The 24,499-nt window shown below is 44.8% G+C and overlaps 1 protein-coding gene across 1 annotated transcript in view; it reads left to right on the forward strand.

Moving 5' to 3' along the window:
* Nucleotides 1–22,831, forward strand: part of LOC144126625 (uncharacterized) — a 120,644-nt gene extending 97,813 nt beyond the window's left edge. The window contains exon 3 of the mRNA XM_077660444.1: nucleotides 22,756–22,831. Within this exon, the coding sequence (XP_077516570.1) occupies nucleotides 22,756–22,831 (76 nt within the window). The remainder of the gene's footprint in view (nucleotides 1–22,755) is intronic.
* The last annotated feature ends 1,668 nt before the right edge of the window (nucleotides 22,832–24,499 follow it).

Raw genomic sequence — 24,499 nt, forward strand, 5'->3', positions numbered from 1 at the left:
AGATCATTGGTGGAATACGTTGAACAGGAGACAAGAACGCACTAAACCGAAAGTGAGTACTGCAACGATTATTCCGAACTGGTAATTGGAATATTTAAGTGATCATCAGTGAAAATAGGGAGCGTTTAAATGCGTTTCTAAAATAATCCATCCAGCACCAAACTACCTTAGACAGAATGCTGCGGACGCGTACGCCTTTCGTTTGCAATCTTGAAATTTTAAGTATTATGCTAAAAATATCTAGCCTTGATGAGCCTTCTATTCCTAGATAAGCGATCCCAACGCAAACGGCCACGGCGCCGTTTATAAAATGACAGTCGCTGTGCGTAGACGTGACACGATTGCTTTAATTCGAGCTCAAGCCCACCAAGTAAATAGTAAACTGTGGGTACCAACATGTGCCCTAATATCGGCATGATATGAGTGAACAAAATTCATTTTACCGTTCTCAGCAGTAAACGACTGTTTTGCATTTGAACGGAGTGACAAAAAGACATATGGGATTTCTGAAAGAACACAAATTCGTGGGTTTTATCCGCCATATTCTTCTGGCGAGGTTGCTGCATAAGTCAGGTGAGTGGAGCTGAGCGACACAATTGCTCAGGTGCGCTGCTCTTAGATTTGAACCATGCCTCCCTTACCCATGGTTCGTCTACGTTCGGCAATGAAAACATGCGTACTGTCCGCGCAATTCAACTCATTGCCACTGGCGATGGGAAAATGCGGCTTCTATGTTGGTTTTCCATGTCTATTTTAGCCAGCCCGCACAGCGTTCGACGCTGTGATAGGCACCTGAAAAGAGCCCCTCAAAGGCTCGAGTTGAGACGCTATGACTTTCTTCCTTTCTTCTCTCAGTCTCTCCTTACCGCAGCGGTGGCCAAGTGGTTGAGCATCCGCCTCGTATGCGGGAGGTGCGGGGTTCGATCCCCAGTGCCGCCGGGTACCCACCGGTGATACAATGGGTACAAGCTTTCCCCTGGTCTGGTGCTCGGCTTATTTAGGGTGAAATTCTTGGGAAATGGGTCTCTGACCCCACCTTGAGAAAAAGAAAAAATACCTTGTGACATGGCGCTCTTTGGACATAGCTGCCCTTGCGCCATAAAAATCCATAATCATCATCATCCTTCCCTAACAGCGCAGTTGGGCATCGGCCGAGATGTGAGATACTGCGCCATTTCCTTTCCCCAAAATCCAGTTTTAAATTTTTCCGTCGCACGTTCCCACGTGAGGATGTACCAGTACAGCCGAGAATTGTGGTTGATTCACCTTGGCAACACCATAAACGCTACGTGCCAGGGTGCAAGGACCACACGGAAGTAAGCGACTTCCGTTCGCTCAATAGCTCGCGCGTACCACCTCGAAAATCAATACACTGAGAGCGCTGAGTTTCGATGGAGGCGAAACGCTAAGGCGCCCGTGTTCTATGCGATGTCATCATCATCATCATCAGCCTTACTACACCCACTGCAGGGCAAAAACCTCTCCCATGTCTCTCCAATTAACCCTATCCTTTGACAGCTGCCTCCACCCTTTGCTTGCAAACCTCTTAATCTCATCAGCCCACCTAACCTTCTGCCGCCCCCTGCTCCTCTTACTTTCTCTTGGAATCCACTCCGTTGCCCTTAAGGACCAGCGGTTCTCTTGCCTTCGCATTACATGCCCTGCCCAAGCCCATTTCTTTCTCTTGATTTCTACTAGGATGTCATTAACCCGTGTTTGTTCCCTCACCCACTATGCCCGCTTCCGATCTCTTAACGTTACACCTATCATTTTTCTTTCCATGTCACGCTGCGTTGTCCTTAACTTAAGCTGAACTCTTTTTGTTAGCCTCCACGCTTCTGCCGCGTAGGTGAGTACCGGTAAGATTATGCTGTTGTACAGTTTCCTCTTCAGGGAAGTTGGTAAACTGCCCCTCATGATCTGCGAGAGTTTGCCATATGCGCTCCACCCCATTCTTATCCTTCTAGTTATCTCCTTCTCATAATCCGGATCAGCTGTCACTACCTGCCCTAAGTAGACGTATTCCGTCACAATTTCTAGGCTCTCGGTGCCAATTGTGAACTGTTGTTCCCTTGCTAGGCTGTTGAACATTACCTTGGTTTTCTGCATGTTAATTTTTAGACCCATCGATCTGCTCTGCCTGTCTAACTCATTGATCATGATTTGCAGTTCACCTCCTGAGTGACTCAGCAAGGCAATGTCATCAGTAAATCGCAGATTATTTAGGTATTCTCCATTTATTCTTATTCCCAACTGTTCCCAATTCAGGCCTCGAAATACCTCCTGTGAACTTGCGGTGAACAGCATTGGCGAGATCGTGTCTCCTTGCCTCACGCCCTTCCTTATTAGAATTTTATTGCTGACTTTATGGAGGACTATAGTAGCTGTGCAGTTGCTGATTACGCAATGCTTGTATGACTGCTGAGGTTTCCACTGAGTCGAATGCTTTCTCGTAATCAATGAAAGCTATATATAGAGGTTTGTTATACTCTGCGCATTTCTCTATCACCTGATTGATAGTGTGAATATGATCTATTGTGGAATATCATTTACGAAAGCCTGCCTGATCATTTGGTTGATTAAAGTCTAACATTGCCCTGACTCTATTAGCGATTACGTTAGTAAATATTTTGTAGGAAACAAAAAGTAAGCTGATCGGCCTGTAATTTTTCAAGTCCTTGGCGTCTCCCTTCTTATGAATAAAGATAATGTTTGCATTCTTCCAATCTTCTGGTACAGTCGAGGTCATAAGGCATTGCGTATACAAGGTGGCTAGTTTTTCTAGCACGATGTCCCCTCCATCCTTCAACAGATCTGCTGTTACCTGATCCTCCCCAGCTGCTTTTCCCCTTTTAATTGCTTCTAAGGCTTTCTTTACTTCATCTTTCGTTACTGGCGGGAAGACGCATTGCTGTGCACTGCTGTCTTTCTCATTAACGCTCTGATTACATTGGCTACTGTACAGGTCTGTGTAGAACTCTTCGGCTACGTCAACTATCTTATCCATATTGCTAATGACATTGCCCTGCTTGTCTCTTAATGCATACATCTGGTTTTTACCTATGCCTTGTTTCCTCTTCACTGTTTTTAGGCTACCTCCATTCTTTATAGCATGCTCGATTCTCTCCATATTAGACTTCCTTATGTCGGCTACCTGGCGCTTATTTATTAACTTTGACAGCTCACATAGTTCTATTCTATCGATAGGGTTAGATGCGCTCATGTTTTGGCGCTTCTTAATCAGATCTTTCGTTACCTGAGATTGCTTCCCGGTATTCTTTCGAACTGTCCTACCGCCTACTTCTACTGCGCACTCCGTAATTATTGATGTCAGATTATCGTGCATTGAATGAACATCAAGATCATCTTCCTCAAAGCCGAATATCTGTTTTGCAGCCCTATCCTAAACTCCTGTGCTTTCCCTCTTATGGCTAACTCGTTAATGGTCTTCTTCATCACTGGCTTCTTCCGTTCCCTCTTCAAGTATAAGCTAATTCTAGGCCTTACCATTCTGTGGTCGCTACAACGCACCTTTCCGAGGACGGCCACATTCTGAATGATGCCAGGTTTAGCGCATAGTATGAAGTCGATTTCATTTTTAATCTCACCACTGGGGCTCTTCCATGTCCACTTCCTGTTTTCTCGTTTGCGGAAGAAGGTATTCATGATCCGTAAATTATTTCTATCCGCGAATTCGACTAATAGCTCTCCACTGCTATTTCTAGAGCCTTACCCATTGTCACCTACCGCGTGGTCGTCAGCCTGCTTCTTGCCCACCTTCGCATTGAAGTCGCCCATCAGTACAGTGTACTGCGATTTTACTTTATTAACTGCCGATTCTACGTCCTCATGAAACTTTCAACGGTCTGGTCAACATGGCTGGATGTGGGTGCGTAGGCCTGCACCACTTTCAGCTTGTACCTCCTATTCAGCCTAATTACTATAGCTGCTACCCTCTCGTAAATACTGTAGAGCTCCTCTACGTTGCCAGCTATATCCTTATTAATGAGGAATCCCACACCTAGTTCTCGTCTATCCTCTAACCCGCGATATATAGCACAGTATGTGTCCGTCCTTTAGTACTGTATACGCCCGCCTCACCTGTCCTCCTAACTTCGCTAAGCCCTATCACATCCCATTTAATTCCCGCTATTTCCTCAAACAGCACTGCTAGGCTAGCCTCACTAGCTAAAGTTCTAGCGTTAAGCGTTGCCAGGTTCAGATTCCAATGGCGGCCTGTCCGCAGCCAGAGATTCTTACCGCTGGGGACTGAGGGCAGCCGCTGGGGACTGAGGGCCGAGGGTTAATTGGTTTGATCATAGAAGGTTGTGGGCAAGTGCTACACCAGGGTGGCCAAATCCTGCTCTGGTGAGAGAGTACGTTGTCGGTTCTGGTTACCGAGATCAGGCCGCACTCCAGGCCTGGTCATGCAATTCCATCGACACGCGGATTTTTTTTTTTAAATTTTAAACCCGGTGGAGAATTGCGCGGCACCAGGATTTGAACCCGGTCCTCTTGCACGCGAGGCGGATGTTCTACCTCTACGCCATCGCTGCGTCAATGACTGACATTTGTGCGATGTCAGTGCACGTTAAAAATTCCCAGGTGGTCGAAATTATTCCGGAGCCCTTCACTAAGGTACCTCTTTCTTCCTTTCTTCTTTCAATCCCTCCTTTGTCTCTTCCCTTACAGCGCGGTTCAAGTGTCCGCGGATATGTGAGACAGATACCGTGGCCTTTCCTCTCCCTAAAATAATAAATTATAATAATAATTGTGTTTTAGGGAAGGAAATGTCGCAGTATCTGTCTCATTTATCGGCGGACACCTGAACCGCGCCGTAAGAGAAGGGATAAAGGAGGTAGTGAAAGAAGAAAGAAAGAGGTGCCGCAGTGGAGGGCTCCTTAATAATATTGATCACCTTTTCCGGGTTCGAACGCGACCGCGGCTGCTGCGTTTTTATGGAGGGAAAACGCTAAGGCGCCTGTGTTCTGTGCTATGTCAGTGCATGTTAAAGATCCCTGAAAACCTATTTTCAATTTTCCGAGAACGGCGAAAAAAATTGTTTTCTGCGGAAAAGAAATGGTGCAGTATCTGTCTAACATCTCAGCGCACACCTGAACCGCACCGTCAGGGAAGGAATAAAGGATGGAGTGAAACAAGGAAAGTAAGGAGGTGCCGTAGCGGAGGGCTCCGGAATAATTTCGATCACCTGGAGATCTTTAACCTACACTGATATCCCACAGCACACGGGTGCGTCTTGCATTTCGCCTCCATCGAAACGCTGCCGCCGCGGTCGGGTTAGAACCCGGGTACTCCTGATCAGTAGCCGGGCGCTTTAACCACTGAGCCACATTGGTGGGTCTGAGCCGGAGTACCCGGGTTAGAACCGCTGTTGGAATAGGTATTGCCGGTTCGGCGCAGAGTGGATGATTTGAATGACTTACACACCGAATAATCAAGAATACTTCGCCGCCAAATCAGCGTCAGTGTGAATTGTGAGCCTTTCAGGGATTTACAGGAGTTCCATACCTTTGTCATAAACCTTGTATATATTCATCTTGCTGTGAATCTGATGACTAAACATGCACTCCGAAACTGGACAAATTTATTCTTGGGAGACTATGCAGGACTGGTTTGTTAGCCGAGAGAGTCAAATTGCTTACATGCGAAGAGTAATTTAATTGCAGTTCATAGTGGACCTGTGTGGGTCGCCTTGCATTGCGAGTTTCATGTCACATGTCATCACAATTGTGTGCGTGAGATACGGAGAAGTGCCTGTCGTATGCGGCGCACTCGGAAGAAGTAATTTGCTGCAAGGATCCTTCCGCAGCCCTGGCCAGCATTGCACGCCTATGGGCTTTCTTTGTGAGATTCACTGGGGTTGTCAGCAAATCGTGTTCATGCTCACGGAGGAAGCCTTTAACGGATGTTTTGAATTTTGAAAAAAATTCTTCTGGATTGAAAAACGAACTGTATGGAGGAAGCCGCCTCACAGAGTGGCTTTTCGCAGCGAGTATTGCACTTTCGGCGCGGCTGTGCACTGTCGCGTTGTCGAATATGAACACTGCCTGTGTATCGGGGTCCTGCTCGCGTACCTTTCGGGAAGCCTCAGCAAGGAAGTCGTTGAATGGCGTGGCCCAGTGAACTTTGTCCGCTATGCTGTAGTGGAGCAGTCCTTCTGGAGACATGCAAACCAAGATATTCAGGTTGGCGCCTTTCGTGCTTGGTACGAGTCTCGCAGCTGGCACGCCGCGCTGGGCTCTCGCGAAGCTTCGTGAACATTAAACATTGTAATTCGTTTCATCCACATAGTAGCGGGCCAGAGCGGTTCCTTGGTTCTGCAGCCATTGCGCGTAATTTCTGCCGTCGCGCTTCACGTCAAGGCGGTTTATTTAAACTGGCCTGGACGTTGCAAGTTTCAGTGTGCAGCCGTGCCCGTCGAGAAGGCGGTCAACAGTGGACTTGCTGATCTGAATCTCCGAGAACCTCTCAATTAGCAAGTTTCCTATCTAATCCAGTGTAGCCGCAGAATTGCTGTCAACAATATCGCACAAAGTCTTCTTCACAGTCTAGCCGAACTTTTGGGTTTGGCCTCCGCATTTCTTTGCCTCTTATCTATCAGTCGCTGCAATCGACCGGACGGTCTTCATAATTATATCAAGTGCGGCAGCGAGCAGGTTGAGGTCGCCACCGCGCCCCGACACATCGACGATCCTCGCCCGGTCTGTTGCGGACACCGGCCGGTAGTTCTTCTTCTGCTCGCCAGGCAGATTTCTAGGTCGTCCTCGTTTCTTCACGCTCTTCATCTCAGTCGACTGTGGAGTGTGCTTTCTGTACCGTCGTGCGAGGAGTTGGCTTGAAGCTTCACCAGAAGACCGCAACAACGGAGCAGACAAGTAGAACGTTCATTTGGGCGAGTTGGTATAGATGCATCTTTAGTAAAACAGCGCGAACAACGTAGGATAAAATGAAGGAGGACACAGGACGGGCGCTGTTCTCAACTAAAGTTTATTAGGCAACACCTAGTGTTTATAAAGAAAAAATCACATAGACAAAGTACATGACATGTCACACTAAAAGCGATAAAACAAGAGGCAGAGATGCATAAGACGCTCAAATGCCACCAAGAAAGGCTATCTCTTTGTCACACAGAATGACTGACGGTTTGCTGACACAACTGGCCTCTTGACTAATATAAAAGGCTTCCATTAATTCCCGCGTGGTCTGTTCACTGTGCGTATAAAGCACCTTCGTGCTATGCCAGATGGCCGTGCACTTTTCCTTTTTCTTTACCTCACACTTTATGCAGTGGCTGACCAAGTAAGAAAGTTCCTTGTCATTTTCCAGTATATTTTTGTGCTCCTGTAACCTTTTATTTAGGCATCGTCCTGTCTGCCCAATGTACTGGGCTCCGCAGGAGAGTGGAATTTTGTACACAACTCCTTTGCGACAAGCGACAAGCTTGTTCCTGTGCTCGGTGCCACAACCTTTCCTTTTTCTCGACCGTTCCTTCTCCCTTTGGATCGCCGGACACAACTGTTTTAGTTTGTTGGGAGCTGATATTGCTACATTAACCTTATACCTTTTTGGCACATTTTTTAGCCCATGGGTGATACGATGTAGATAAGGAAGAATAGCAACTTTTTTCTTTTTTCTTGTTGGTTGTTACGTGTATGCTGAGTGTCCTGCTGTTTCACCCACTTGAGCAAACGAGAGCAGGCGTCGGTTACCGTAAAACTTGGGTACCCGGCAAGCCTAATTCTAGATAGCTGAGATTGAAAACTGTCGCTGAGAGAATGGTGACAGGATTTTGCCGAGGTAATGAAAAAGAAAAAGAGAAAGTGCGCGGCCATCTGGCGTAGCACGAAGGTGCTTTATACGCACAGTGAACAGACCACGCGGGAATTAATGGAAGCCTTTTATATCAGTCAAGAGGCCAGTTGTGTCAGCAAACCGTCAGTCATTCTATGTGAAAAAGAGATAGCCTTTCTTGGTGGCATTTGAGCGTCGTATGCATCTCTGCCTCTTGTTTTATCGCTTTTAGTGTGACATGTCATGTACTTTGTCTATGTGATTTTTTCTTTATAAACACCAGGTGTTGCCTAATAAACTTTAGTTGAGAACAGCGCCCGTCCTGTGTCCTCCTTCATCTTGTCCTACGTTGTTCGCGCTGTTTTACTAAAGGAGCATAGAAGTTGCGCTGCCAGCGGCAATTCTGTAAAATCATCCATTCTGCGCCGAACCGGCAATACCTATTGTGGAACAAATTTGTGTTGCCTCCATAAAAATGCTGTGGTGCAGACCTATCGACAGTTTATTTACTCTCTGAAAACAGATTGATTTCATGACAAGTATACTAGGATTGCAAAAGTGACATGTTAAGGCGCACAATACCACATGTCACAGTGTTGCCAAAGTAGGGTTACAAAGTGACGTGTGATTCACGATACTCCAAGTCACATGACCCCGCATGATGACTCGGTTGAAACTGTATTGCCTCCAGGACACACTTATTCCGCACGTAAAACCGATTGTTTTGGCACCCAACTTCATAGGGTTGAAAAAGTGACGCGCCGTGATGCATTACACTGCAAGTCACGTGACCCCGGGTGATGACTCGGGGAAAAGGTGTCATCTTCGCTACTGGCTTATTACGCTAGAAAAACCGATTCGTTTGATATCCAACATCATAGGGTTGCCAAAGTGACGTGTGGTGATTCACGATCCTCCAAGTCACGTGACCCCGGATGACGACTGGGCGAAAATAAATTACCTTCACGAAAGCTTTATTACACTAGGAAAACCTATCGTTTTGACACCCAACTTCATAGGGTTGACAAAGTGACGCTTCGCGATGCATGACACTTCAAGTTACGTGACCCCGGGTGATGACTCGGGGAAAAGGTGTCATCTTCACAACAGCCTTATTACGCTCGAAAAACGATTCGTTTGATACCCAACATCATAGGGTTGCGAAAATGATGTGTCGTGATACAAGATCCTCCAAGTCACGTGACCCCGGATGATGATTCGGCGGTAATGAATTACCTTCACGACAGCTTTATTACACTAGGAAAACCGATTGCTTTGACACCCAACTTCATAGGGTTGACAAAGTGACGCGTCGTGATGCAAGACACGCCAAGTCACGTGACCCCGGGTGATGACTCAGGGAAAAGGTGTCATCTTCACGACAGCCTTTTTACGCTAAGAAAAAAACAGATTCGCTTGAACACAACTTCATAGGGTTGCCAAAGTGACGTGTCGCGATTCACGACACTCCATGTCACGTGACCCCGCATGACGACTCGGCGAAAATGCATCGTCTTCACGACGGCCTTATTAAACTGGGAAAACCGAACCCTTTGATTCCCATCACTGCAAGGTGGGAATAAAGTATCGTCATGATTAAAGTCGATCCATGGGAGGTCACAGCTCATAGTGCCGCATCAAAAGTGTTTTCGACCTAACGAAAGGCTTATTCCGCACGAAAAACGAATTCGTTTCGTACCCAACATCATAGGGTTGCGAAAATGACGTGTCGTCAGTCATGATACTGCAAGTCATATGACGCCGAATGATGACTTGGCTAACACGCATCATCATCACGACAGCCTTATTACAGAGGGAAAACCGATTGGTTTGATAGCTATCACTGCAAGGTTGCCATAACGTCCCTTCATGATGAAGGTCGCTCCTTGTTGCGTCACAACTTGTAATGACGCAGCGAAAGCGTTTAGAGTTAGCGATAAGATTGCAATAGAGACTTGATGTGATGCATGATACTGCAAGTCCCGTGAGAGCGGAGAGTGGACTCAACGAAACAGCTGTGTGCAAAGGATAGCCCTGTTGTCCAGGGTAATCCGATACCAATGTTGTTGGGTGGAGAAAGAGCCTCCCCTTTGCTGAAAGTCACTTGACTTTATAAGGCAGGAAGAATTGCACGTCTTTGCACAGTTTATTAATTTCATGTAGGAACACACTGAATGTGCTAGCTGAAGGTGTGTCGAAGTGATAGCGTCATTACATTCGATATAACGTTTCGTTCCATACCTCTCATGACTTTGGTTGAGAATGTGGGACGTCATGTTGCAAGTGATGCGAAGTCATGCGAGTAGACTATCGGCTGATCACAGGGAGTTTATCTCAGTCATCACCTTAATGGAGGTCGCTCATCTTATTAGGATAATAATAGTGTGACATGATGATGCGAGTTGCAGGACACAACAGATGCATATCTGCAATGTGCTTCATGCTCACCTAGTACCTCGGTTGATGTGGTGGGTGGTATAAATACCCGGCCCTTATTTGTTATGATTAAAAAGTTATTACTTGCTCATTGGGTGTCTAATGTTTCGTCAGTAACAACTCATCAATAACGCGTCTGGGATTTGTAGACCACGTTTTAAGTTTGAGGGGTCCAGTGTGAGAATGCATGAGGAATAAATTCGCTGGCGTTTGGATTAAATGCTTCGGCGCTTGGATTAATTTCTATGGCACCTGGATCAAATTGAATGGCACCCAGATTAAATATTCTCGCGTTTGGATTAAATTGGGCGGGAAATACTGTAGTTCGCGGAGAGCCAAGAGATGGCGGTGTTTATTGAACAACAGAACACAATGCTTCAGAAAGCATCCCACGAACAATGAATAGACTAAGGGCATATTCCAGTGGGAATGAGACGGGAAGCTCAAAATTATGGTATCTGGTGAAGAACACAACAGCCATCGCGTGATAAAGCAAGAAACAAACAACTTTATGGATATTACCGAAAAAGAATTTTATGAGCCAATCAAAACAAAAGAAGTTCAGACGATTGGTACGAGGGCGGCGAATATGGGCGGCGGGTATTGGCAAATGTGCTCATTTATGCACAGTCACTTCGCATAAATTTCTTTCGCTGCCTCTCTGTGTAGACGGATACGCACAACAGCCTCGCTTCATTTAGTCAGGTTGTCGTAGAAACTGATCTGGCGTTTCAAGGCTTCAATGCGTATCTCAGCTTCTCTGCATATCTGATCGGCGATCGCCCACTCGCTCGAAAACATATCGCACTGGACAGCCTTGTCTGCCCGACTTATCTGTGAACGGGCATCTTTACCGGCCTCTGGTCTTCCGGTCTCGGTATCGCGGTGATGTCCATCATACAGGGATGGCAGAGTCGAGCAAGGAGAGCATTTGCAGTCGTCCTCCCCAGCATTGGATCGGCCACTCTCCGGCGTGGGCCCCGAATAGCTGTTGGCGCTGCCACCAGTGTCCCTGTGACGGCCACCATGCGAGTGCTGCCCGCAGTTCACACCGGCCGACGCCGGCCAGACGTCGCCTTCACTCACAGCGCACAGCCCCGCGGCGCCCTCGTTCACGACTCCGACCTCCGCGTCTTCGATGTGGAGCTCCGGTTTCACCTGAACGGGCTGCGGGTCTTCCGCGGTACCCGCACCTTTCTGCTCGTGAGCGGCAGCCATCGGCAAAAAACTGGCGTCACGTTACCCTTCACTGAAAAAGCCGAACGTGGCAAGCTGAGTCAGCGCAGCGAGAGACCTCGCTTCAAAATCGCTTCTCCTACGTTTATAGTGAACTAGAATACCATATCTAGTGGCGCGAACGGAGCGCGCGGCAGCGTAGCGGCTGAGGCAAAACGCCTCTTCTCGCCGCAAGGGGCGCTACTGTGCCTTTTACTAGCCCCGTGCTGCCGCTGCCGGGCTGCTTCTCACATTCGGAACGGCCCTCCGGGCGCTTAACTGGCTGAAACGAAGTGTTTTATCTGTGTTCTACGTTTCGGCGTGGCTCCTCGAGCTGTAAACTGTGAGTGATCCATAGAAAATCGTATTGCGTGTGTGAAGTTCGCGCTATAAAGACACTACAGAGAGGCACGATGCCGAAAGGAAGACGGACGCCCATTGCTTTGCCCCGGGCTGTCGGAGCAGTTATCCAGGAGCTCCTAAGGCGTCTTTGTTCGCCGCTCCCGCGGACGACGAACTTAGGAAGAAGTGGGAGCGCAATCTGCGGAGAGATGACAAACCTTTCACTGAGTCCTCAGCGGTCTGTGAGCGCCACTTTGAGCCCGAGTGCATATTGCGGGACTACATTCACATGATAAATGGCTCCGAAGTGCGACAACCCCGTGGGAAGCCGTCACTGGGGCATGGTGCGGTGCCTACCCTCCTGCCTGACTGTCCGTCTTACCTTTCGGTTCGAAGAGCGAAACAGAGGCCAGAAAGGCCAGCAACAGCAATCGACAAGACGCACAGAATGAAATTGTCGCGCAGATGTCGCGCAGGAAGCGCTTCGTCAGCCTGTAACCGATGCTTCGATTTCCGGGCTGAACGCTCTAAATGAAGCTGCAGGCCCCACCGAGAGTGGGCCCTTCACAGCTAACATGCATCGAGGAGTAATATGCTTCCCTAAAGACCTGGTGCTGGATAAATTGCGACAGTGACGCCAGCGTGCTCTTCGCAACAAAATCGATACGAAGAGACACCAAACTTGAAATTCTTCACGAGAAATCCGTCCTGTTCCATTTTGGATGCAGATTCTGGCCAGCAAAGCTCCCATAGTAGCAGGCAGGAACTTGTTGATAAACTGCTAGATGCAGGCAACATAGATGCAGCAACCGCAGTGTTCCAGAAATTACCCTCAGACCATTCCACTTGCACTGTGGCATCAAGTGACAGCCGGCTAATATTTTATATAGCTGGTTATGTGGCCAGAAAATGTGTTCTGAAGACGGGCTGTGAAAGCTGCCTCAATTTGCTTTTGTTTACCAAAGAGGCGGCTGGGAACATAAACCTAGCCCAGTTCACTCGCATGAAAGACAACGGTGGTCTTCTGTATCCCGCTGCCGCCCTGTACGAATTTATAGCTGACCTAGAAAATGCTTTCACAACATGGTTTAGCCTCCTAGAACTACATGCAGACAGTATCATTGATATTGTAGATGTGGTTAAGGCAAAAACAGAACTTCGACTTGGCTGTCCAGACCACTGTGAGAATGTTGCAGCCGAGCTCACTGCTTTTTACATAACAACCCGCCTTCACTTTTTTATGAAAAGCATCAATAGCAGCAACAACCGGAAATACCAAGCTTCTAAGTCCCTTAAAATGAGTCGATGCACAATTAGATTTGCGAAGCACCCTGTTAGGGTAGCTGCAAGCCCAGCCTTGTTTCCACGGATGAAATTTCTATGTAACCTAATTTAGGCTGGCTACACCAATAATGTGCCTGCCATCAATCCAATATTTGCTTCAGTTTTTCTTTTACATATCCGCACTTGCCAATAAAAGTATAATGCTCGCCTCCCGTGTATTATAAACCTGGCTTATGTCATGCATACACTGCAAGTAAAATTTTCCGAAAATTGGGTTGGAAATATTTTCAGTCATGGGTAAAATTTTCTGACCAAAATGCGTTTCTGAGGCCGCTTAACCGTCTCAGGAAAAAACTGATTTCCGTAAGACCAGATCACACGTAGGCGCGCGCACAGATGAATGAGGGGTGTAGTTTTCTATAATTAAGTGGCTCAGTGGTTATTGTTCTCGGATTCTGACTCAAAAGACACCGGTTCGATCCCGGCCACGCCGATCGCATTTCGATGGAGGCGATATGCTAGAGGCCCGTGTACTGTGCGATGTCAGTGCACGTTAAAGAGCCCGGGTGGTCGAAATAACGGGAGTCCTCCACTACAGCGTCCCTAATATCCTGAGTTGGTTTAGGACGTTAAAACCCATGCCACCAAACTATAATCGCAGGTAAACAATATCAGCCTGGCAAAAGATGCACCTAGACAACTAACATCCACCGGCTAATCCGTGAGCCTCTCTCATTGCCCGGCGCCCGTTCTCGGTAGCAGACTGCATACGACGACGCGATTTTTCATCATCGCCGAAATGCTCAAAGGGGAGAAAAATGGTGCCTATGAGGTTACGTTGAAGCTAGTTGAAGCAAATGGCATGCATGTTTATTAACTACAGGCGTATTACTACTCCACATAGGAACAACGACTCGGAGAAACACACACAAGCTCCAGCAACGACGCCGCGACGCCGCTAAAAAAAGTTGCAGTGGCGCCACCTGGGGGGTTTCTATGCCAAACGGCACGCCCGCGCCCTTCTGTTCGCGCCACTAGGATTGTTTTCTAGTTCACTGTAACTACGTTATCATTAAAACGCGCAATTAAACTTTGAGCTTTTGAATCTGTGCACGTATGAGCAGGACCCTATGAGAAAGCAACTCTAACACATCATACACACGACACGCGCTATATCTGCTTAAAAAAAGCGAGAAGTATGCTACCGTTTGTCGAACTTCATTCTTTCGCGGAGAAATACAGCTCGCAGCTGCGCTACGGCGCACTCGCGCTCGCGGGGAGTGAGCGACGCATTCGCAGCAGCGTCGTTTGCGGCGGTCGTCGCGGTGGGGAGCGCCTGGTGCATGTCAGCGCTGTTCCAAAGACGTTTGACGTGGGCCATGCCGTGCTGGATGCACACCTTTGGGCTGCAAACATCCTCCTATCTTCCAAGTCACGTATAGATTATGAATACCATTATTAGAGACCGCCTGACTTCAATGCTCTCGTGTGTAACGCTAGCCTTTCGCCCCCACGGAAGCAGTGCGCAGCGTTTGCTAATGAGAAAGCGAAAGTTTTTGCGTCTAAATAGTGCTCGTGTTATAGAAACGCCTTGCTTCGAACGCCGGCGCACCTTGCAAGCACTGTACGAACGAAAGCAGGTCTCCGCTGGTGCAGGTCGCGTGTCTCGCCTGTCGGCGCTGCGCTGCACGCTAGCGGGGACACGAAGGCGTCGAAATGCGCCGCCACCATCGGCTGCCTGAGCCGGTCGGTTTCGAAAGGAGGGGCGCAGCGAGGATGCGCCATGCGGGAAATCGGAGACAGTAAAGAGGGTCATTATTTGGGATCCATAGCACTTGGTGTATCGTGATTGGTTTGTGCTTGAGTCTCACCCAGCGCGTCTACCTACCAAGCTACAGAGCGAACGGCGTCGTCTTTGCCGCGCCGCCTCAGCGCGTCGCTCTTTCTTTTTCGCGCATATGGAGCCTTCACTTTATTCGGCAGGTAGCCTAGCGGCAAAGAAATGCTCTTAAACAGCCAGCTGCATATTCAACTTTGTGTTTTTTTCGCCGGGTTGACCTTATTGCTTGACCGCGCTGCGATTGTGTCGAGATTTGGTGTAACGGGTTTTGGGCTGAAATTGGAAGCTGGAAGGGGGTGGTATGAAGTGACATTTTTTTTCAGCCACTAAATACATGGAGTGCTTTGTCCTGTGCACGTGTGTTTTCCGTATCTGGGTATTTCGCACTTCCAAATAATATAAATGTGGTTTCGACCTAGAGCACATCTTGCAGATGCATTAGTAAATCAAAGTGCAGTTCATTGTATAATTCCCATTTTTCAATTGGTCTGATACAAATATAACTATGATGTTATTTTTTTAATAGTGTATATTCTCCATACACTGTGCATTTTGATCGCGATTCCTTAATTGTTACAATGTTAACAGTATTGAAGACCTGTTGACAGTTTCTTGTCTTTGTAGCAGCCGTTAGATTTTGATTGATGCACCACAACGTTTAGGGTGTGACCCTTTTTACTGACTTCCGCTTTAGTTTTCTTTTTTCCTAACTGAAATTTACTTTTGAGTCAAGTTTCACAACTCTTGAGGTATTGTGATGAATGGATTTGTGCAGGTTGTATGTGGGCACTAGTGTCAAAGCCAAAGTGTAGCTTGGCTCAAACGAATAATTCATATGATCTCTAAGGAAACGAAAGGATCACTCAAGTGTCCACTGCCCTGCAAGTTTGCTACAATATGCTGGATTCCATTGCAATGGTGTGTTTTGCTGCTTCATGGAGCTAGTGCTGGAAGGAAAGTGCTACCTATAGGCATCGATTAAATTGTTTACTTCCTGCATTCAACCAATGCACTAACTCATTTAGTTTTTGCAGCGCAATGTTAGTTGGTGGGTATTGCTTGTGTTCGTCATTGTCGCTTTTTCAAAAATATGCAGAAACCAGTTTCATCGCTAATACCAGCTTTTTATGCAGATTCCTATGGAGGCAGCACTCCAGATGGGATTAAGCATTGTTACTTGGTGTAGCTGGTTCTCTAGAAGTGGTAATGTATCTCCTGAGGTATTTTTTTTGCAATGTTGTGGTAGCAGGAGCCTCAATTTATGCTCCCTTGTTGGAGGCACTAATATAGACGGCTTCCATGTGATATCGGTGACTCCATGCTTGCCTCCCATGAAGCTTTCAGAGTGCAGTTGGGAGCAATCAGATTAGATAAAAGAACAGGCATTTGCCGCTCTTTTGGCCCACCGCTATGGCAGTCAGTGCGTTGTAGGTACAAGCCATGTACTGTGAAGTAGGATGCCTGCATTTTCGCTGAGGTTACTATATATGTTGAAGAACCCCACGGGATGGAAGATAATGCGGGGCTCTGTACTGCAGCCTGCCTTATGGGCCAGTGTTGATTTAGTATGAGGACATTAACCATTTTGGCAATAGACCGCACACTGCTCACACAATTGGCACTCTTTGGGAGCACAGCGGCACTACAGTGAAGACACTTATCCAGGAGTGGGTTGGGGTGTGAGTGCAGTGTAGATGCTTGCAGGATGACTGATAGTCATTGAAATGCCTACCTTGTACCTATTGTGTAGTAGATTGTGAACCATGTGTGTGGTGTTTTTAATGGCGTCTTCTATCATATTTGATTCAGAATTCTTAGAGGGGAGAGGCATTTCTGGCTGAAATTTATAGTCATGACCTGTGATGTTCTAAATTGAATGGTAATGCCACGAAAACTAAGTAGTTCAAATTATTTTTTGTTTGACTTTTTCTTAGTGTGTGTGTTTTTTCAGTAGTGCATTGGTTTTTAGGTGGGTATAAGTATATGTGTGCATGTCCGTCTACCTGACTGTTTGATTTTCACATGAAGTTTCAGAGGCATATTTCTTTTTATGATTGGTTTTTTTTTTGGGGGGGGTGCCTTACCATTGCTCTGTTGCTTATTGTGGTCAACAAATAAAGATGTATATGTATGGCTGTAATTATTGACATTCAGGTCTCTCACACCCTGAGTTGCTTTGGGACATTAAACCCACATAAACCAAACTTATTCATATTCACTGTTAAAGGTTGGTTTATCTTGATGGGAGGGGTAATTTAGGTTAGGAACTATTACCTTGAAGAAATGTCTCCCTGAGAACACATAGAGTGGTGCACATAATATAAACAAGCATGAATGCAGAGATTCTGTTGCATGCTTCCTTCTTTTTAATGTTGCTTAAGGCATTAGTGTCCGTGTATCACCACGTGTATTCACTTACAACTGATAACTAAAAAATAGTTGCGATTTTCTTCTCTCTTTCGGTTTTGCTTTCAAATGACCTAACAATAGCTGCGACATCCAGGTTAGGTATAGTGAACTTGTGGCATAAAAAAGCAGTATAATTGCTGCATCAAACTTCGTTGTCATTCCAGCTGTTGAGGCAGGTTGACTTTAGCATCATATTGAATGAAATGAGGCTTGGATTGTTGCTGTTTTTTATTACCTCATGTGATATATTCTAAGCATCTTTTGAAACCATAACATCATTAGCAAAAGATTTAATTAGTTATTTTTCAGCCTCAAGACAAAATGCAGTTACCTGTATGCACTAATCTGTTACGTATCTTTACAAGGGAATGAACATGTAATCAAATGCGTGGTATTAAACTCCTTGCTACTGGAAAGGATTTGCACGCTTCTGTGCAGACAAGTTTTGCTGGGGTCTGCTGTACATTAATATCCCAAACCATAGTTAATGGCTTTTTATGTTGCTTCTAACTGTACATTTTGACATTGCTTTTAGGGGTAGCTTTTTCTTTTGGCGCTCCTTGTAGTTTTGAGGCTACTAGGGCAAAGCTGTTTTTATTGCAGAATGTCAACTGGTTTATCAAAATGATTGTGTTACAATGATTTGCTAGTGACCTCTCTTACATTGATTTTGTTGCTGGAATTAGTGCAGAAACATGAATTAGAAAAAATTGTTTAAGCTACCTTTAACACCAAAACATTTGCATTGTAGTGGCAGCAACAATAATTCTTCCATAACCTAGCATCACTTTTATGAGGGCCATGTTTTTGTGCTATCATCTTTTATGAAGTCATTGTTTCAAAAGTAACATGTGCTGTTTCTATTCGTTTCATTCTATCTTCCCATATTTTTCCACACCATGTTTCATTTGCAGATAATGTAGCACTTCGCCATCAGTCTTCTAGTAATGCAGTAATGCAGACAGTTGCCATAGTTAATAAAACACATTTGAATAGAGTTTAGAGACACGGGCTAATGTAGAGAGCAGAAAAATTAAGTGCAGCCTTGCCAGCAACCTCTGTTGGAAAGCCTTCCAACTAAACCTTCCAATCATAAACGGTATATGAACACCATCATGGCTGGCCAATAGAATTACAGGCACAAATTATACACATTTTCTGCACCCCACCTACAGTGCAGACTATGGAGGTGCAGTGTTTGTCATGACAGGCTGCTTTTTAGCTGACTGACAGCTGACAAATGCTCAAAAAGCAGACAATTTGCAGAGCACCATGGTAAAAACATTCACTTTACACTTCTTTGGTACCCTTTTACATTATGTGACAATGCGAACTCTCTCAGTGTGCATATTGCAGTGGTTAGCCAGGCAAAAGGCTGTTTGATGTGCCAAAAAAACTGCCCCTGACCATTCCCCACACTATGGCCAGGTGTTACAGGGAAGACTAATTTTCAAAAATACGATTTTGAGGTAAAAATATGGCTTTTGCTGTGTGGTACTGCCAGCAATGGCACACCAGAAAACTGTTGAGTGATCTTGGGTAGTAAGCAGGTTAATTAATTTCCAATAATTAACTTTTAATTATTTGGCTGTTTTGACTACTTACGCGAACTGGAGGGGTTGCTTTGCCTGCATGCTCTTCAAATGCGCATGTATTTTGCACGATGTAGCCAAAATTTGTTGGGCCACAGCACGAAGGGTAATGATGTTTCCAAAATTCTAAAAACTGATACCGCTTTAACTAACGACTGGCAACACATCTCTAATTACAACCAGGTGCCTAACTCTTATAGTTAAAATTAATTACTGAAAGTTAGTTAACCACCTCACTAGTTAAAATGATTCACCGGTTCTCTGATGTCCACCAACAGTAGCAATACCTTGCTGCAAACGCCATAATTTTGCCTGAAAAATCTTGTTTTTGAAAATTACTTAGTTTTCCACATAACACCTGGTATAAAACACCTGTGAGTGTGTATCTAACAACCATTCCATTTGTGGACAGAGTGTGACTTTATCATGAATGACTCGTCTTGCATTCTTCCATTCGTGATGTGCTCATCCGATTTTTCTTTCATGCAGCATTCAGCAAGAAACATCTTGGCCTGCATTTTGCACTGCTGTGCTGTACTCTGACATCTCCATCGACCCTGCCGGCCGGTTCAGGTAAGGGGTACTTGGAGCATCACCCTTCTATATTTAAACCAATAATGGTTTCTCCAAGTGACAGTGGTGTATAGAAGAAACTAGTCTGGGAAATTCACATTCTGGCTGTGTTGGACAAAGGCAGTTAGTGAAATCATCTTTTAGTTTGTGTTGACCTGATGTCCAGCTTGTTTATTCTCTTCACAGTGGTCTCTACTAAAGAAATTGCTCAGATGTCTTCATACATTTATTTTCTGAGAAAGGTTCTTTGTAAGAAATCTTGCAGGTCTGATTACATAATTGATGACACAGTTAAAAGCGCAGAATTAATATTTTTATAGTGCATAACATTTCAGACAATTTCTGATTAGTTTGCTTGTTTTGTGCAATAAACATGGGACCAGAAAGAGTCAGTGGGCAGTCTGTGACAACAAATATTAATTTTGAAAGTGAAATTTTTGCAAGTACTGCCAAAATATTGAATTGCAACTCAGCCCTTTATAACAACCCCAGAATGAAAGCAGTCAGCTTTCTTTACCATGCTAACTAACCACTGTTTCCACACATATGCTGACTTATTAGTTACAAGAAAGTTGGAGGGCATGCAGCTTGGGCACATTAGGCAGGATTTCGTGCAGTAATCTGCATACAGCTACTAATCGATGTAATTGGCTATCCTGTTAGCTCTGAGAATGGTCTTCACAGCTAGCGAATAGACCGAGCTGATGTATGAAAATCGTGATAAGTGGCAGGTTTTCTTCTGATTATGATGAGTTATTTTCTTCTGGCAATTTTGTTTTCTCTGCAGCATTAGTACAAATAGATGCACCACATCTTGTCTGCTTCTGGGCCAGAAGAGTAGTTTCTTTTCATCCCAGCCTTCCATATGTGTATGTGGTGGAAGAAACTTTTAACCTCACTTGTCTGAAGCTTGGGATTCCCTATGGTGATAGTGAGCTCGACTACATGGCTTAAAATTGAACTCCTTTGCCTGTATGTTTTTCATAAAGCCAGTTGCTTCATCAATGCCAGAAAAGAATATTATTTACAATACAAGGGCAGATTTATGTGCAGTGGAGGGGTTGCAGAACAGTGTGGACAACAGGGATGAAGCTAGAGTTGACACACGTGATGCTGGGAGATGTTTTCACTGTGCTTTGTGTAGCTTTATTCTTAGTGAAATTAGAGTGGAGTATGATTCTTCAGTATAAAATTTCTTGCTTAGGGATATATGGGCAACCTCCAACCTCCTTTAAATCCACATGGCACATGGCCTCCAGTGCATGCAGCAGGGAGCTCTTCGGGTTTTTATATGTGCCCATGGCCTTTTCTAATGGGCATTATTTTGCTAAAGACATTTTTTTCTCTTGATTGGCAGTCTTTTTCAAGGCAACGGCAGTAATATGCTTAAATGTGACTGCTCCAGTCTTCTGTTTTGTGTGCATGGGTATGGTATGTAACAAAAGTTTATTTCAAGATCATTTTGAGGAGCTTTCTTCCAGCAGTGGCACACTTGGCTGGTAATAATGATGGTAACCTTAGAGAGAAGGGGATTAATTTTTACACATCAGCTACTTGTTTTTTTTTACTCAGCGTTTTTAAGGTTATATGCAGCAGTGTGATTATTGTGGTTGTTGCTTTTTAATCTTACTGCAAAACTAAGCTCTGGGACTTAGTTTTGCACAAATTCCTAAGCAGCTAACTTAAATAAATGTGACATGTAAGCCAGCTATCTGCTTGTGCCAATAAAACACTTCATAAATATGTCTGCAAAGTACTTAGCACAGCAGCTGGTGCAGCATCATGGTCGAAATGCGCAAGTATAAAGGATGAAGAAAAGGCAATTTCTAACTAAGATTTGAAATTATGTGAGCAGCCTCCCTAAAAACCCTCACCAGCAGATTTAGTAGGACAAATCAAGTGGTGCTTTTCAACGGTAAATAAGATCTGTGAAAATGCAGAATATTGAATGCACTCTGTGTCAAGGGAAGCTAAAAAGTCGGAAACCACACTTTTGAACATCCACTGTACACCAGTAAAGTTTACTGGGTAGTGAGTAGTTTGACCTTTTTTTCTAAAGAAGGGTGATGCCCATTTAAATTTATGGCTTCCATATTAGTGATGCCTCAAGAGTTTTGCTGGTCACAATATTTTTGGTGCTTTCATTCACATCAACATTGCTCAACTGGGACACCTGCTGTTCGTTTTGCAGTGTGTTGAAAGGTGTATTGCATTTTCGAGATGACTGGTTTGCCCATTATAAAAATATCCACAACTAAGAGCACTGTTGCCAATGTGGTCACTGTGCAACCATCAAACCTTGAAACACGATTTGCACTATGGGTGCACTTTGTGACTTCATCTGGAAGGGTACACAGGTAGGTTAGTGGACGCAGCGCAACGGCGTGTGTTTTTTTATTGTGATAGTTAACATCAATGGGCACACTCTTTCGTGCAAAATTTCAAGTCCTCTGCAGCGGCTGTGAGAACCAATACAAAGTGATGCTTTCCAAAGCATTGTGCTAGTGCCAGTTTTTCTATATTTTCTATAGGTGCTCTGGTAGTTGCAGGTTATATAAAGGGCAAATTGCACAGTCAAGAGGTAAAGCCCATTGCATTTCTGTGCATTATCTGCTGTACTGCGAAGTTTTCTGCTTTATATCGGTTTTCTCTTTTTTTGCACTGTTTTCAACCTTCGCAGAGTGTTCGTAGTTTGCTTTTGCTCTGGAATCCACGAAACAGATTGTCTTTAAAATGTTTTTATGAACATCTGTCATACCTGCCTCGGTGGCTCAGTGGTTAGGGTGCTTGCCTACTGAGCCGGAGTACCCGAGTTCGAACCTGGCAGCGGCGGCAGTGCCTCGATTGAGGCGAAAAGCAAAGGCACCCGTGCGATGTGAGTGCACATTAAAGATCCCCAGGTGGTTGAAATTATTCCAGAGCCCTCCACTACGGCACCTCTTTCTTTCTTCTCTCAGTCTCTCCTTTATCCTTGTCTTACGGCACTGTTCAGGTGTGCCCAGATGTGAGACAGATACTGCACCATTTCCTTTTCCCAAAAACCGATTTTGATTTCATCTGTTTCCTGCAGCTGTGCTGATTGGATCTTGTGTTGTAAAAAAAGCCGAGATTCTCATGTCTTTACTTGTACAAATCGCCTAAATGCTATCTATATTGAGGTACAGATTGTATTCATGTGTACAGACAAATTTGTTGCGTGGTGATACAATGGAAGTAGGGGCACACATGTTGCCATTGCAATCTTTTTTGCAGTGTGCTAGAAGTTTTTTTGAGGCCAAACCTGTGCCGGGTCCACTCCCAGAAGTGCGGAGACCAGGCACCTTACTAAGCAGGTGAGGATAAGCACGGGTAAGCATGGGCTGCATGACATAAAAAAGTGCAAGCTCCTACTCTTCACATTTTTTAGCTACCATCTGTGTCAGCGTTACTGTGCCGCACTGTGGGACAAACGCGTCTCCCATATCGCTGCAGTTGTCATGCTCTGTGCCAGCTACTACCATTTAGTTTTAGCGAACTTCCTAATCTCATCCAGCCACCTGACTGATGCCCTCTGCTGCACTTTTCGTCTCTTGAAAAGCACTCAATTACCTTAAAAGGGACTTCTGTTTGTTTTTGTCATTTTCTCAGAAAGTGAATTTGGGCTCTTGTCACTTTTGTGAATGTAATATCTCAACACCTTTTGAAGATAAAGCAATAATATTTTTCAGTGTAAAGAGAAATGTGTAGAGACCACAATGTTACTAACAGTTTACTTGTTGCTTTGAAATGTTTTAGAATAGAACTTTGTAGTATTACTTCTGTTGCCTTATTTTGACCTCTGAAATTCAATGTGCATTAAAGTAAAAAAATATTCAGTCAAAAATCTGCTTGAAACATTGTGTTTCTTACCCTTTGTGCTATCTAGCAATGCATTATTAACAGGTTTTTGTGAGTGGTTATTTTCTGTTTTCACAAATTTTAGCGCACTCTGTATTTATTGTAAGAACTGATAAGTTTTCACAAAAAGTAATTCCATTTTTGAAGTAAGGACGACAAACTGCATAAGCATGCGAAGTTTCATTATATTAGTTGAAAAGTAAAGAAAATGGTTAAGGCACCATGTGTCAGATGTCGAATCCCTCCACACCTCTGGCTTCATCATGAGTGTCCTAATAACTTGAGCTGATGTAGATGGTATCTGTAGAATGCTCCAGCTACATTGACTAGCTTTCAATGTTCATAATGATATTGCCCTAACCTTTTAGGGCGTACTTATAATTTTTCTTATGTCTAGAAGCATTGCAGATTGGGCTAGCTGGTGCAGGTGTGTCATATTTTGAAGTGCAGGAATGACACATAGAGAAAATTTGTTGCACTGTTTGTCCAAGAAAAACAACCTCAGTTTGGATGATCTGTTTGTGGTCAAAAACTCAGAACAAGTGTTAGATTTCGTTATATCCCATCCTGAAAAAGCCTTCGAGCTTTCTCAATAGATGTCAGACTTGTACTATTCACTCCCGCATGCCTCTCTACTAGCATATGTTGAGGACAGCATAGACCACTTCGGTGTCGTGGCCTTCCAAAACAGTCGGAGTTTCGTGCACCGAATTTTTAGAACTGCTATTTTATCTCAAAAACACCATTACCTGGAAATATAAGTACTTCCTGCAAAAGGAAGGAGTGTGCATTGGCTCCTGTTTAAGACCTGTTCTAAAAAAAGTGCTTGTCTGTGTAAGTCTCTTCCTGAGTCTATGCAGTTCCTACGCTTCAGAATATGTTATTCCGAAGTGTAATATCCTCTTAACAGCCTTTAGGCTACATTCCCTCTTTAGAGCCTGCTCAGAAGCTTTTTCTGTTGATCTTGTCCTTATTTGTTATCTTCTATAGCCCTGTCAGTTTTATCTATGTAGTTAAAGGACTTCATGGCTTGTGCTTCTTAATCATCTCTTTCATCCCCTGTAAGATGTACCAAAATCATGCCAACTACCCTAACTCCTACTTTTACACACACCCTGTA

The sequence above is a fragment of the Amblyomma americanum genome, chromosome 1 (assembly GCF_052857255.1).
Source record: "Amblyomma americanum isolate KBUSLIRL-KWMA chromosome 1, ASM5285725v1, whole genome shotgun sequence".
NCBI lineage: Eukaryota > Metazoa > Arthropoda > Arachnida > Ixodida > Ixodidae > Amblyomma > Amblyomma americanum.